The following is a 15,822-nucleotide window of genomic DNA, read 5'->3' on the forward strand; positions in this document are numbered from 1 at the left end:
CTTCCACCTCACTGAACCCCTCTTTGGATTTTCCAACCACACACACACACACACACACACACACACAGAGCCTGGGTGGGATGCCAGGGCTGAGCTCTCACCCCACAGTTTTTGTACAGGCAGCAGGCTGGCAGCACTCACTGTGGGACCCCCAGTGGCAGCTCAGGGCCACTCCTGATGGGGCTGCAGGCGCCTTCAAGATCAGAGACCCACTACATTTTCACAGTGTCCACTATGGAGAGTTTGACATTTTCTCCCCATGGCAAACTTCCCCTCTCCCTAGAATCATCTCCTGTGACCCCTGAGGATCCACAGAAGATCATCTGCCTGAAGAAGTCATGGAGAAGCTTCAGGCTAGCAGGAGTCCCAGCCCAGCAGCCTGCACTTTAAGCCATGGGAAAAGCTTTGTGTATTCAGGGGAACAGACAAAGGTAAGGGTTGGGTGAATAGAGGTACCTCATTCTCAAGGTATACGTCTGGACTGCAAAAAGAGTCCTCTATCTACTTAATGTTTGCTGGTGAGTTAGCCCAAAAGCTGATGTACTGGAATCAGTCACTTTAGGTGAGATGGTTTGCAGAAACAGCAGAAGTTGCAAAATATGGAACCTTGCACACAGCAATTTGAAGTACTTATTCAGGGAAAAAGGAAAGATGGATTTAAATGGCATTTACTATTATAGGATACCTAGGGCTGAATGCTGTAACCAGCGACCACTGGCACTTCTGGGCAAGTTCCTTTAGGCCAAGCATCATCAGTACCATGGAGTTCAAGATTCAATGGACACATGCGCCAAACACCCCAGAGGGACAAGGAAGGACTCTCGAGTTCCCCTGGTACTTTCCCATGAGACCTGACAATAGCTTGTCCAAAATGGTAGTAAGGGCAGCTCTGAGGTGGAGACTGACAGGGACAGATCTCTTGGGGCCAGGGCTTGTCTAGGGCAATCTCCCCGCCGTGGGTCGCGGGAAACCCTAATCTGCCAGCATATAGGTAGGGTTAGAGGCTGCCTAGAGCAACCCAGCGGCTCCAGTGCTTGACCGGAGCGCCCCCTGCTGGCCTCCGTGAAGAGCGAACACTCAGCGCTTGGAGGGCCACTCATTAAAGCCTAGGGCTTAATGAAAAAGACCCAAGATCTTAAAACTCCGTTGTGTGTTGCATCACATCCATCCTTACATACGTATCATCTTCATAAAAATGTTATTTGACATATCCCCTCACATACTCGCTACTTTCTGTTTTAATAATATTGTCTGGGTCCTTTAGTAAATCCAGAAATACAGGAAAATAAACGTCACGTAATTCCATCAGCAAAATAACTATGACGTTTAACATTGTTTTAATACGCACATGGGGGGTGCTTTTTGGGGGCTGCACGGGTGGCATAGGGAGGTTCCCAGGCTAGGGGTTGAATCAGAGCTGTAGCTGCTGGCTACACCACAGTCCCAGCAACGCCGGATCCTTAACCCACTAAGTGAGGCCAGGGATCAAACCTGCATCCTTATGGATACTAGTAGACTAGTCGGGTTTGTTCACCACTGAGCCATGACAGGAAATCCTGTGCATAAATTTCTGTCTAGACTTCTAAGTATTTGCTCAGACTAGATTCCAGGATGTGACTAAAAAGGATTTATTCATTTGAACATTCTTGATAAATATTGCCCCCCAAACCCCAGAAAGATTAGATCAGTGTACAAATTCTACCAGAGATCTAAAGAGAGCTTGTTTCACCTTACCCTCTGCAACACTGATTACATTATTTGCTAATTTTATAGGCCAAAAAAAAGGCATCTGGTGGTTATTGTTTTAAATTGGATGTGTTTTGTTTTATTGTTAGTGAGGTAGAACTTTCTCTGGTGTTGATCAGCTATGTGTATTTCCACTTCAGCCAATTATCTATTTTACTATTTTACTGTACAGTCCTTTGTGATTCTCTTATCAATTGGGCTATCAGTCAGGGTTCTTAGATGCAAACAAGAGAAGTTGGTTCTGGCTAAATTAGGCTGAAATGGTATTTATTTGAAGGATATAAAGCAGCTCCAAAATGGATGGGAAGGCTGAAAAATTGGGCTCAGAAAATACAGCAAAGTTGCCTGATACACGGGCAATATGGCCACGACTCACCCTAAAATGGTCTGAATAAGATGCTGTATTGATGTTGCTACTCTGAATGTCATTTCCAGCATTGCTGCCACCCACCACTGAAGTCTGGATGCCACCAGCAGCATGAACATGGTGTCTCTTTCTCCATCTCTTTGAATCTGGGCTGGCATTTTGACTTGCTTTGAGCAATGTAAGTGAGAGAGTCCTTGTATAATCTCTGAGAAAGATTTCCTTCCAACCAGCTTCCACCAAAATGTTCCTTCTTAGAATCCAGCTGCCATGCTGTGGGGAAGCCCAAGATGGCCCATGAAGAGTGAGCGGCCCAGACCCCTCCAGACATTCCAGCCTCGTCCAGTTTCCCCCATGGAAGCCATGTGCGACAGTGACAAGTCACGTCCACCAAGCTCTGCTCAACTTGCAGGACGGTGAGCAAAGGAATGGTGGGGTTAATTTTAAGCTGCTGTGTTTTGACGTGGTTTGCTGTGCAGCAGTAGATAACTGGGATACTCTCTTAAGGTTCAGATCCTGAGTAAGAACTGCCAACTGATCAAGTGGAGGTCCATGCCCTGGGTGCCAGGAAGCAGGAAGAATGGACATGTTAGCTGCAATAGAAAAGAGAAAGACTGACCCCACCCACAGCAAGTTCCCACAGTGAGGAATTCCCCAGGTAGAAGGAGGGGATTCAGATGCTAGAGGAAGCCAAAGAAAGAAAGGAAGGAAGAAAAAAAAGAAAAAGACAAGGCCCGTTAGAGTTCCCTGGTGGCTCAGTGGGTTAAGGATCTGGCATTGTTGCAGCTGTGAGTTGGGTCACTGCTGTGGTATGGGTTTGATCCTTAGCCCTGGAACTTCCACATGCCCTGAGCAAGGGGGGAAAAAAGTCTGTTAAAATCAGCAGCTGCCTTTTATGTATCTCTCTATATATCTGCCACATATATATATACATATATATACATATATTGCTTTTTGGGGCCACACCCGTGACAAATGGAGGTTCCCAGCCTAGGGTCAAATCGGAGCTACAGCTGCCAGCCACAGCCACAGCAATGTAGGATCTGAGCCGCATCTGCAACATACACCACAGCTCATGGCAACACCTGATGCTTAACCCACTGAGCAAGTCCATGGATTGAACTGGCAATCTCTGGTTACTAGTCGGATTCATTCCTGCTGTGCCACAATGGGAACTCCCTGCCTTTTACATGTCGATCTCACTCTACAGATACTGATAATTGTGTTTCCTTCCCAAGAATTCTATTTCTCTCTCTCTCTCTCTCTCTCTCTTTTTTTAAGGCCACACCTGCAGGCATGAGGTTCCCAGGCCAGGAATTGAACCCATGCCACAGCAGGGACCCAGGTCACTGAAGTGACAGCCCAGATCCTTAACCCATTGTGCCATGGGGGAACTCCCCAAATTCTATTTCTTACGTCCACTTTATATCTTATTGTGTTTGTGGGATTCCTAAACAATGAATCATCTTAATAGAAATATAACTGGATTTAGTAAGTTGCAAAGTTGCCGCCCCAGGTAACCAGTGACCCTCATAAATAAGTGCCCACACGAGAGAGTGTCCTGGCAGTGGAAGCATCTCACACAGCCCAGACTTGCTGTGTCTTGAAACTGTAAAGAAAGCATCCTACCAGCCTTGTTAAAAAGTCTTCAAATATACTGCGAAGCCCTCCTGAACCTTTTCTATAAACTCATAACTGTTTTCCTGGCCCAGACTCAGCATTCCCACCCTCCTCCCTGCAGCCAGCACTGACCACTCATCCTTCTCTGCTGCCCAAACCCCCCACTGGCAGGATTAAAAGCCAATTCCTTAGCTGTAGGATGGCCCTTTGGTAAGTACTGCCTGCGTTGCCCTCTCTCAACTCCTCCCCAAGGTCACCATTACTGGTCACCATACACAGATCCTCGAGGTTATCTGCAGCTCCAGGTCCTCACAAACCTTTGCCTTTGCACATCCTTTTCCCTCTCCGAGGACTGCTTCTTTCTATATCACGCTTCCCCCACTCACCACTGCCTGTCTGGTGGTCTTTGATTTTTCCTTCAAGATTCAGCAACTAGAGTAACCACTTTGAAAAGTCACTAAAATATGAACAGTTAGGAAAAAAAACCACACACAAACAAAAAACAGGAGTTCCCAAAGTGGTATAAAGGGATCCGTGGCATCTCTGCAGCGCCAGGACACAGGCTAGATCCCCAACCTACCACAGTGGGTTAAAGGATCTGTCATTGCTGCAGCTGCAGTGTAGGTTACAACTGCAGCTTGGATCTGATCCCTGGCCAGGGAACTCCATATGCCCTGGGGCGGCCAAAATAGAGAAAAATCCAAAACAAACAGACAAACAAAAAACAGGAATTAGAACAGTATGCTATTAAAAAATTTATTTAAATCAAAAGAAGAGGAGTTCCTGTCATAGCGCAGTGGAAACAAATCTGACTAGGAACCATGAGGATTCGGGTTCCATCCCTGGCCTCGCTCAGTGGGTTAAGGATCCGGCATTGCCATGAGCTGTGGTGTAGCTCGTAGACGCAGCTCTGATTTAGCGTTGCTGTGGCTCTGGCATAGGTCAGCAGCAGTAGTTCCGAATAGACTCCTAGCCTGGGACCCTCCACATGTCACAGGTGCGGCCCTGAAAAACACAAAAAGACAAAAAAAAAAAAAAAAAGAATAAGAGAGGAACAGACAAGAAGATAATGAAAATATATGTCCACACAAAAACTTGTACATCAGTGTTCATAGCAGCATTATTCATAAAAATGTAAACAACTCAAACGTCCATTAACTGATGAGTAAATAAATGCGGCATATTTATACAATACTATTCAGCAATAAAAGAGAGTGATTTACTGATACATGCTACAAGAATGAAAGAAAACTGAAATCATTATGCTAAATAAGACACAAGAGATCATATATGTATGATTCCATTTATATGAAATTCCAGAAGAGGCCTATCTAGAGACAAAAAGCGAATTCACGGTTGCCTAGGATTGGGGGACGGGGGTGGAAGGCACTGGGGGCAAGTGGGGAGTAGATGCCAATGGACAAAGGATTTCTCTTTGGATTGATGAAAATGTGTTAGAGCTGTGAAAGCAGCTGCACAACTCTGTGAATTATCTAAAAACCACTGAATTGTACAATTTAAGTGAGTGAATTGTATGGTATGTGAATTATATCTCATTAAAGCTGAGAAAAACACTGAATTAAAAAACTTTTTTTTTAAGATAGTTAGGAGTTCCCATTGTGGCTCAGTGGGTTAAGGACCTGACATCCCAATGATGTGGGTGTGATTCCCTAGCCTCACTCAGTGGATTAAGGATTCATCGTTGCCACAAGCTGCGGCATAGTTCACAACTGTGGTTCAGATCTGGTGTTGCCGTAGCTGGCCTGGAACTTCCATATGCCGCAGGTATGGCCATAAAAAATAAAAACAAATAAACGTAAATACATAAAAAATAAAGACACAGTTAGGAGTTCCCGCTGTGGTGCAGCAGGTTAAAAATCTGACTATAGCTGCTCAGGTTTGCTATGGAGGTGTAGGTTCAACTCCCAGCCTGGCACAGTGGGTTAAAGGAGCCAGCGTTGCCACAGCTTTGGCATAGGTCACAGCTGTGGCTCAGCTTCAGTCCCTAGCCTGGAAACTTCGTCTGCCTCAGGTTCGGCCATAAAAATTAATTAAGATACAGGTAAATGACCACCTGCACTATGAGGCTTTCATGACTCCTCCAAGCAGAATACACACACACACACACGCACGCACGCACACACACATCTCAGTAATCCTATATGGCACTTCATAAGGGCATCTAAAATAATTGCTACAAATATTTCTCTCCGCAAATTCCAGGAAAAACATGTTGGCAAGTCATTTTAAGAAAAATTTTATTATAGGAAATATCCTATACACAAAAGTTCAGAGCTGTGAGGCTAGGACTCAGCACATAGCCTCACCATCTACCACCGCCCCACACTCTTTTCAGCAAGCTATTCTGCCCATCCCAACACTCTTCATTGTGAGGCCCAAGGAATCTAGAAAATATGCCTACAGCAGTCTAATAGAAACACAACAGTTATTAAATGCTTTGTGTGTCAGTAACTGCTCTAAGCACTTGGCATGAATTAGTTTATTTAATCTTGAAAATTACCCTAAAAGGTAACACCTTCATAGCCTTTTTATACTCCGTAACTCAAAGCTTACAGGTGAAATAACTTGTCCAAAAGTTAGTAAGCGAAAGAATGGAATCCCAAACTAAGGTTACATCTTAATCATACTACTCCTCTCAGAAAAAAAATAGTGTACCTCAACTGATCATCAAACCTAGACACTAAAAGAATGGTATTCTTACCGGGAGTGAAGGCCACTTAGGTCAAAAAGGTCATCCGCTTGAGATGCAGAAGGTCTCAGTTCAAACTGGGGCAACCGAGTGCACCATCCTGGGAAGGCCTTCATTTGACTTAACACCGTGGGGCCAAAAAAGAACCCAGGCTTCCCCCAAGAAATCAAATAGGCCTTTAAAAAAGCAGAATGGAGTTCCCTAGTGGCTCAGCGGGTTAAGGATCTGGCACTGTCATTGCTGTGGCTCTGGTTGCAGTGGTGGCAAGCATTCAATCCCTGGCCTGCAAACTTCTGTACAGCACGTCCCCCTCCCCCCAGAAAAAAGCCAGAGCAAGGACAACACCAGAGTTCCCCTTCAATTCTGGGATCTTGCTCTCTAATCCTGTAGCCACTATTGAGCACTTGAAATGTGTGTAGTCCAAATGACATGTACTGAAATAAAATATACACTGTATTTTAAAGACTTAGTACCCCCAAAAAGTGTAAATATCAACTACATGTTTAAATAGTAATATTTTAAATCTGTTGGGTTAAATACTTTATTCAAATTAATTTGGCTCTTAGAGTTCCCATTGTGGCTCAGTGGTTAATGAACCTGACTAGTATCCATGAGGATGCTGGTTCAATCCCTGGCCTCGCTCAGTGGGTTAAGGATTAGGCGCTGCTGTGGCTGTGGTGTAGGCTGGCAGCTGTAGCTCCTATTCACCCCTTAGCCTGGGAACTTCCCATAAGCCACAGGTGCAGCCCTTAAAAAGAAAAAAAAAGTGTTTTTTTTTACCTTTTTGTATGGCTACTAGAACATTTAAAATTACCATGTGGCTCACATTTCCATTGGGCAGTGCTGCCCTGGGTGCCAGCTCCTGTGAGCTCTCTCCTTGTGAAAACTTCTCATGGGTTCTTGAAAAAACACAAGGCAACGCCACTGCTACAGGAACATGGGCAAAGCAGAGCTAACCTCAGGTCAGAGTTCTGGAACCTTCAGAACTCATCAGGCACTAGAGACCAGCCTAATGCTCCACTAAGAACAGCTTTTAAGATGAGTGCACCTCTCTTAGAAACTCAGCTGGGAATACCCCTGAGCCTGGGAACTCCCTCCAGTGTCCTTCCGCCATCAGGAGAAATGAGGGGGTCTTACTGCCTGGGGGTCCCAGGCTGACAGAGATGCATAGATGCAGGGAAGATGCTACTTCCTCTCCCATCTTGCAGCTGAGCAGAGGTGTGCTCAGTGGTCCAACCAGAAAATGGAGTTCTCAACACGCAACTTATTTTATTCATCATTCTGCAAAACACATTGTCTGCAGAAGACTGGGTAGACTTTCCGGGAAAGACCCTTCTCTGCCCCTCTGAGTTCCACCCCATGCCCACGTTAGCCATCACACGTCCAGCCCTCGCAAAGCATCATTACAGATGTTGATCCGCAGAAGTCAACTTGGGCACATTTGAATGGGAGGCTATATTGGAGTGTTTTGCTGTCTTGCAATACAACCCAGTTACTAAAAAAGCAAAGGCACTGAAACTGTGTTAAAAACATCATCTGATTACTGGGTTAGTGGAGGGTGAAGGCTGATGCAATCCTAAATCTGGCCACATCAGCTTCTAGGTGGGACAGGAAGTGAGCGAACTCAAGCATTTGAGAAGAAAGGCCTGAGAGGTGGTTGTCATGGCACCAGTCAAGTCTTTGAGGGCTGGAGTCACAGCATAGGCTATCTGACTCTTCCAGTCCAGTGCCCGGGTCACAGAAAGTGCTCAATACCTGTTAACCAAGGGAAGAGAAGAGTAGATCGTAGAACATTCAGGTCCCCGGGGTCCTGGGGTCAGCAGACCCTGAGAAATCAGAGATGCAGCCCCTGACAGCCAGGGAACTGGCCTATCTATACAGCCCAGGCTTGGTGTTGCCACGAGCTGGTCTGGCACCCACAGTGAGGCTGCTGTGTTCTCCTGTGGATCATAAACAAGTTCATGGAACACAGTCAGACAAGGCCACTCCGTGACTGCGATGACAAACACCAGATGACTCCATGCCTGTTTTGTCTCCATAGAACACAGACAAAACATGAACATGGTCCAAACCACAAATGGGACCAGATTATCCCCATCCCCCAGCTACTGAGTGGTGATGGCTGCTTCTCACCAATCCCAGCTTTAGCCTCAACTCCATTCTTCTTTTTTGCTTTTTCTTTTCTTTTTCTTTTGGCATTTTATAGCCTCACATGTGGCATGTGGAAGTTCCCAGGCTAGGGGTCAAATCAGAGCTGCAGCTGCTGGGCTACAGCACAGCCACAGCAATGCAAGATCTGAGCCACATCTGTGACCTACACCATAGCTCACGACAATGCCAGATCCTTAACCCACGGTGAGGCCAGGGATCGACCCCACATTCTCATGGATACTAGTTGTGTTCTTAACCTTTTGAGCCACAATGGGAACTTCATCACTCCATTCTTCTTCGCAGTTAAAATGTAAGATGCCTGATAACAGAATCCTGCTTCCTGGTCCCATCCAATCCAGAGCAGAGCCCTGCTTCCTTGAGCCTTCCTTCCTCCAAAGCCCCAGACATAAGCCTAAATCGCCTAAGTCCCAACAGCCTTGGACTGAGATGCCTTCATTCAAAGGATCAATAAAACTGTTCAACTATGTATTCTAAAGAGTCTCCTGCTACAGGGAACTAACAATCCTTAGCCATAAACATCCTTCCCAGGCTAGCAGTGCCTATGGTTGCCACTGCATGTACACCCCTGGGCTGGGGAAGGGGAGAAAAGAAACAGGAACAGGAGAGAAAATGTGTGGTGGCAGTAAGACCCCTACCAAGGGCCTTCCCCGGCCAGTCCTAGGTTGTCCAATGCTCCCTTCTCCCACTAAAATAAAGCTCATTAGAAAATAAATATTTCCCCATTACAGGATTTCCCCATGAGCCTATACACAAACACACATAAACAATAAATCCTCTAACCTCAGTACTTTAACAAAACACCAGGTACTTGCAATTCAAGTGACAAACGATGGATACAACCAAGGAACACAAACCCTTCAAGAATCCTACAACCACCTGGAATTTCAATAAACCAGAGAAGTCTGGCCTGTTTTCCAGGGTATGACCTGAACAAGTAACTTAAACTGAGCCTGTCTCCCACTTCACAAAGGATGAGAGTAGTGCCATAAAGTTGCTGTGAGATAACTGACCAAAGGCCCAGGATGGCATCTGGCACCCAAGAAGTGATGACAGGTAAGGGTCTGTCCTCAGTCACCTGATTGCTACTTTCCCCACCTCGTGGCCCCTCTCCCCCACTGTGCTGACATCTTGGTCGCCGTTCTGCCCAAAAGGCTGGAAGCATCTGGAGCATGGGAGGTGTCTTACTTGTCTCTGCCCCCTCCACTAGAGCCTATTAGGAACTGGCACATGATAGGGACACAGAAAAGACTTGATGATAGAAGAGTATCAAGCCTTGACATGCTCTAGCTGAAACCAAAACTCAAAAGATTTGATTCAAATCATGTGATTTTTCCCCTTCAATGCCTCCCAGAAATGTAGCAGCTTAACTTGGTTATAAACCTTTTCCAAATACCAAAATTGCAGCTTGCCCTCTGCCCCTCAGACTGACCACAAGCCTACAAATTGTGTCCCTCCAACAAATCACATTACTAAGTTTTATTGAGGACACTTAAATCAAAATCTACCACCAGAACAAACTGCTGTACGTGTGCCTAAAGCACAGCAGGTGTTTTGTTTTCTTCAAGAAAAGAAAAACCTCCTATTCACACTTAAGGGAACTGCACTGGGTCACAGGTGTGACTGCCTATGAAACCTGCTGAGTACTTACATGTGCTGTGGGGGCATGCAGGTGTTTTTCAGAAACCCAGTTTAACTTGGTTGTTTATCTTTATCCCTAAATTTAATGGAAGAGATTTAAAGGATCATTTCAAAAATCAGTTTTATCAAGTTTTCTCAGCTAAAATTTTTGTGCAAAAATACCTACCATCCAAACTAAAATGGCCCTCTTTTTTTGGCTGCACTCTCAGCATGCGGAAATTCCCAGGCCAGGGATTGAACCCATGCCACAGCTGCAACCCGAGCCACTGCAGAGACACCAGATCTTTAATCCACTGAGCCACCAGGGAACTCCAGATCTAAACAGTCTTGAAACATAAAGCACTCCCAGCAACAGGTTTCCTAACAATGTGTGAGGCAACTACTTTTAAAGGGCCTTTGAGAGCAAAGAGAAACAGAAGGAATTCAGCAAGGAAAAGCCTCTTCACTGCTCAGTCCTGATTGATTAACTTTTATTCTGCAACTGGATTGAGCTGGAATTTAGATGCCAATAAGTCTGGTAGCTAAAATCCAAGCCGAGGGCAAGGCAAGTGAAAGGACTATCCAAGGACTGTGCCAAGTCAGCACAGGGACAGGGTGGTTAGGCCCTCAGCATAAACACCTTCACAACAGGATGGATTCCTGAGTCCCATCCGGAATCATTGCTGAGCTGATCATGGCCTTTCCCGTCTATGAGGCTTTCTGGACGGTTCACTGCTCATCAGGCACACTGTGCCAATCACAGACTTCGAGAATCCAGAGGAAAGTCAGGTTACCCATTTTCCTGCTTGTCAGCTTCTATCACTAAAGGTCTGACTGGTGTAAAACTTTTAGATCATTTGTGACCTTTGTTCAGCTGTGTTATCCTCTGTGGGGTTTTTTGTTTGTTTGTTTTTGCTTTTCAGGGCCACACCCAAGGCATATGGAGGTTCCCAGGCTAGGGGTCAAATCGGAGCTGTAGCCGATGGCCTACATCACAGCCACAGCAATGCGGGATCAGAGCCACACTTGTGACCTACACCACAGCTCACGGCAATGGACTCCTTAACCCACTGAGCAAGGCCAGGGGATCAAACCCGCATCCTCATGGATACTGGCTGGATTCGTTTCCTCTGTGCCATGACAGGAACTCCTGTGTTATCCTCTATGAATAAGAAAATGTCTTGTTTGACAAAGGTCTATGGAATAAAACTGATGTAGAGTTCTCTCAGAAATAAAGGAAATATTTATCCACTCTTTGGCTCCAGATTTCTTGAGTGAATTCCATTCTTTATCAAAGATCCGATATAAACTAGATGAGCAAAATTGATTCCAATCTTATTGCAAAACTAACACAAATTCCAAGGAATGACAAAGAGTCAAAATGGCACCATACTGTTTTATTTCAACCCTCAAACAATACAGAGGTAACAAATTCTGATGCCAAATCATGCAAGTAAGAATAAAGGAACAACAACAACAAAATATTAACAACCAAAAGACAATCATTTAAAGGTGTTTCACAGCAGTGCTTTGGCAGTACTGGCAAGTATTTCTGGCCAAGGGCTTCCACCAACAGGGGTCTGAATGAACCCCCTGATCTCAGCCAAAGAACCCCCCATCTACCCGATGGTTTACACATTCTGAGTCACCACACACCCACCCCAACTCTCACCAGACTTCCGTAATTCACATCTTCAAACACATTAACCACATATTGTGCGTAATCACAAAAAAACTAAAAACAAAACAGTGTGGTAGAAAAATAAACAAACTCCAAGGTTTCCAGTAAGGCCTCAGGGGATCACTGCTGGCTGGGCCTGCACTGCACCAGCTTAAAGAAAAATCTGATTTACATCTCTCAGCAGTCCCGATATTCAGAAGCTTAACCAGCAGGCTCAAGTTAAAAGGTTTTTAAAAGATAGTCGTCCTCCTTCATTTTTTTCTTTTCTTTCTTTTTTTTGGTAAATGTCTCATATAAAACATGAAATCAAGTTCTACTTTATAAAAAAAACTGAGTATTTTTAATAGTAAAAATATATATGTTTATATTTCTCTCTTTAAAAAGATAATTAATAATAATACTTCAGAAGACCAGATTTAACCTCCAACCCCCCACCCTGCCAAGCTGTCCACCTGGCACAGAGACGTTAAGGCAAAGGCTCCTGGGGAGGCAGGTGTGCCTCGGCGGTGGGCTGGGGACGTGGGGTGGACACACCCTGCTCCTGCAGCTTCGGTTTAGAAAGGCTTCTCCCTCATGTTCACTGAGCCATCCTGCATCCCGAAGTAGACTCTCTCAGCCATGTTGATGAACAGGCCCGTGTCCACCACGCCTGTGGGACGAAGGACAGAAGGAAGAGTTCAGTGTCGGCTCCCCAAGGCAAGGCGAGAAGCTGGATCACACAGTCAGCTGGCGCAACGGCCATTAGTCATGCTGGACAAGTGACAAATCTGAAGCCTTCCCTCCCTCATGACAATGAAAAGCGAATTTGATCATTTTTATTTCTTGCAGTCCTGTCCACTGCCATCCTGTCTGTCTGTACCCAAATGTGTCAAGCTGTTGCCTTTGGTCTAGTCATCCTTGAGCACATCAAAGGGCTGGTTCTTCTCTATCATGCAGAGAGCAGAGGACCAGCCATCTTTTCCAAGAGGCCCTCTGTGATTATTCTAAGTGCCCCTACTCCCAGTTTTTCTCAGTCCCACTATCAGCCTTACAAGGTTTTTACATGGAGGGCTGGAAGATATTTACAATCCATATACCACATCAAAATATATAAAGTCTCCAAATCTCTAAGATGGGGCAGATAACCTAGTAGAAAAATGTGTAAAAGAATAAGAGGTGCTTCATAAAAGAGGCTGTCCCAAAAGGCCAATAAACATAAACAATAAACACAAAAAGCGGTGACCAAACTGGTCACAAGGGAGTGCAAATTAAACCAAGACACCACCACACACCAAAATTAGTATAATGAAATTTGACTAGGATGCAAAGACACTCCCACATGTTGACAGTGGGGATAAATCAGGAAAATCACTTTGAAAAATGTCTGTCGTGAGTTCCCATCGTGGCGCAGTGGTTAACGAATCCGACTAGGAATCATGAGGTTGCGGGTTCGGTCCCTGCCCTTGCTCAGTGGGTTAACGATTCGGCGTTGCCATGAGCTGTGGTGTAGGTTGCAGACGCGGCTCGGATCCCGCGTTGCTGTGGCTCTGGTGTAGGCCGGTGGCTACAGCTCCAATTCAACCCCTAGCCTGGGAACCTCCATATGCCGCGGGAGCGGCCCAAGAAATAGCAACAACAACAACAATAACAACAACAAAAAAAGACAAAAAAAAAAAGAAAAATGTTTGTCAACATTTTTCAACTTACAAAGCTGAATTTATCCATACCTGAAGATCCAACAATTCTGCTCCTTGGTATATAAGCAACTATTGGGCATATATATAAATGGTCTTCGAAAGACATGTATGAGAATATTCACAGCAACACTTTCACTAATAACAAAAAAACTGGAAACACTCAAATGCCTATAAGAGTACAACGGCTATACAAACATTTTTTTTCACACAAACACAATGGTATACTAGTTCAGTAATGAGAACTAACCACAGCTGTAAAGCAATCTTTACTGAAAATATTTACGCAAATACAAATGCACTACAATGAGATTAATACTGTTCAACTATCAAAAAAAAAAAAAAGTTTGACAGGGAAGTAGCACCAGCATACACTGTCAGTAGAAGAGTAAACTGGTGCCACCCACAGAGGGTGATTCAGCAAAATCTAGCAAAACCAGATACACTTACTCCTTGATCTATTAATACCCTCCAAGCAAAGGACTGGACACAATGTCTATTAGTGGGGATCTGGTTAAATGAGTTACCTGATAGCCATAAAATGGAATGCCATGCAATTATTTTAAAAAAAGTTTTCTGGTGGCCTAGCAGTAAAGGATTCAGCATTGTCACTGCTGTGGCCCACGTTCAATCCCTGGCCCAGGATCTTCCACCATGCCAAGGAGGGGTGTTCTGTGAATCATTATATAATCATCTTCAAGACGGAAAAAGTAAGAAGCAAAACATCTGTCTACTGTGTTGCCACTTGTGTAAAAAGGAATTAGGGCGGGGCGGGGGTTCATCTGTGTTTATGACAGAATGAGGACAAGGACACACCACTTTGGTAGCACTAGCTGCCTCCAGACGGGGAAAGGCAGAGGGATGGAAGGGGACTTTTCCCTGTTTACTTGTAGTTTTGAACTATGTAAATTCCAAAGGGTAAATAAAATTAACACTTTCAAAGACACCTCCCCCCTCAATATGTAAACACATAAAATCATCTCCCAGCACTAGAAAGCCATTGGGGGAGAAAGCGCACTGTGCCCACAGACTGGGCCTCCCACAGGTAAGCCAAGTGGCCATTCAAGACCCACCCTTTTCAAAAATTAATATACAAAGTGACAGCTTCTACTTGATCCAAGAGAAAGTCAAACTGGGTTCAGAAAAGACCCAGAGAAAGAGCAGAGATGCAGGGCAGCAGTCGAAGGTCTGATCTTAGAGCATCCCCTCCTCAGGTTACTGTTTTGCTGGGAGTGAGAGACCCACCCCTACCCGCCTCCCAGTTAGTGGAAAAGGCGGGGGTGGCGCAACATGAACCTGGGGAAAGAACCCCACTAGCTCTGGCCCTTCTACAGGATTTCTCTGCTCCAGTGGAAATAGCAGAACACCCAAGGGCATGACAGGCCAAGCTCCATCCAGTTAGTTGTCTGCCAAGGGCCCTCATATAAACGAACACACATGGACAAGGGCACGGTGACAGGGAAACTCGCCCTGCTTCTCCTCCTCTGATTTTGGTCTGGCAGCAAGTATTAAAACAGACCGAGGAGGAAAAGGAGACAGAGAACAGACCATGCTGATGACCCTGGTGACACCGCACTAAACAATGTAACGTCTAGCCTCTCTTTTGCCATTTCCTTCACTTTACATCCCTTAAAAAACCCTCAGCTTCTCAGGATGCAGTGAGGTGGAGAGCAAAGTATGGGAGAAATGTGCTCACGAAGGACATCTCAACGTCTCAATAAGCCCACAAAGGTCTAAGCAGGTGCAACAGAGCTACCGAGTGGGCAATGCAAGGATCCACCTACAGAGGAACAAGCGCCAGCACCGGGGAGCTGTTTGTTTGCACGATCACTGGGGCTAATTCTGTTATTACTAACCGTGACCTCTAGACTCCCCTTCCTCCTGCCTTTTTGGTTCCATAGTTCTTCCAATAAAAAGATAACACCAAGTGAGAGAATAAGCATAAATCTACCCATCTCTTTTACTTAGTAAATCTGGAAAAAGACTGTCACTAAAAGATTAAAATAGTAAATTAAAGTACGATTGGAAGAATTAGCTCTTTATTATTACATGGCTATATATTTTTCACTTCATACATTTATATGTATTTAATTCCCAAGAGCATGGATACATTAAAATCTAATCTAGCACATTTAATTAATGATGAAGACAGTATCCTTTCTTCCTAGCAATGTATTCATTCAACAAACACTCCCTTGTGTGCTGGGCACCCTATTAACTCATTTAATCCTCCCAACAA

At 44.9% G+C, this 15,822-nt stretch overlaps 1 protein-coding gene across 3 annotated transcripts in view; it reads right to left on the reverse strand.

The window, feature by feature from the left end:
* Nucleotides 11,606–15,822, reverse strand: part of RPIA (ribose 5-phosphate isomerase A) — a 30,976-nt gene continuing 26,759 nt past the window's right edge. For 2 of the 3 annotated variants that reach the window (XM_021085537.1, XM_021085538.1), the window contains exon 9: nt 11,606–12,559. In XM_021085537.1, coding sequence (XP_020941196.1) covers nt 12,465–12,559 — 95 coding nt within the window. In that variant the 3' untranslated portion in view covers nt 11,606–12,464. 3 annotated transcript variants of the gene reach the window in all.

Source organism: Sus scrofa, chromosome 3 (assembly GCF_000003025.6).
Source record: "Sus scrofa isolate TJ Tabasco breed Duroc chromosome 3, Sscrofa11.1, whole genome shotgun sequence".
Lineage (NCBI taxonomy): Eukaryota > Metazoa > Chordata > Mammalia > Artiodactyla > Suidae > Sus > Sus scrofa.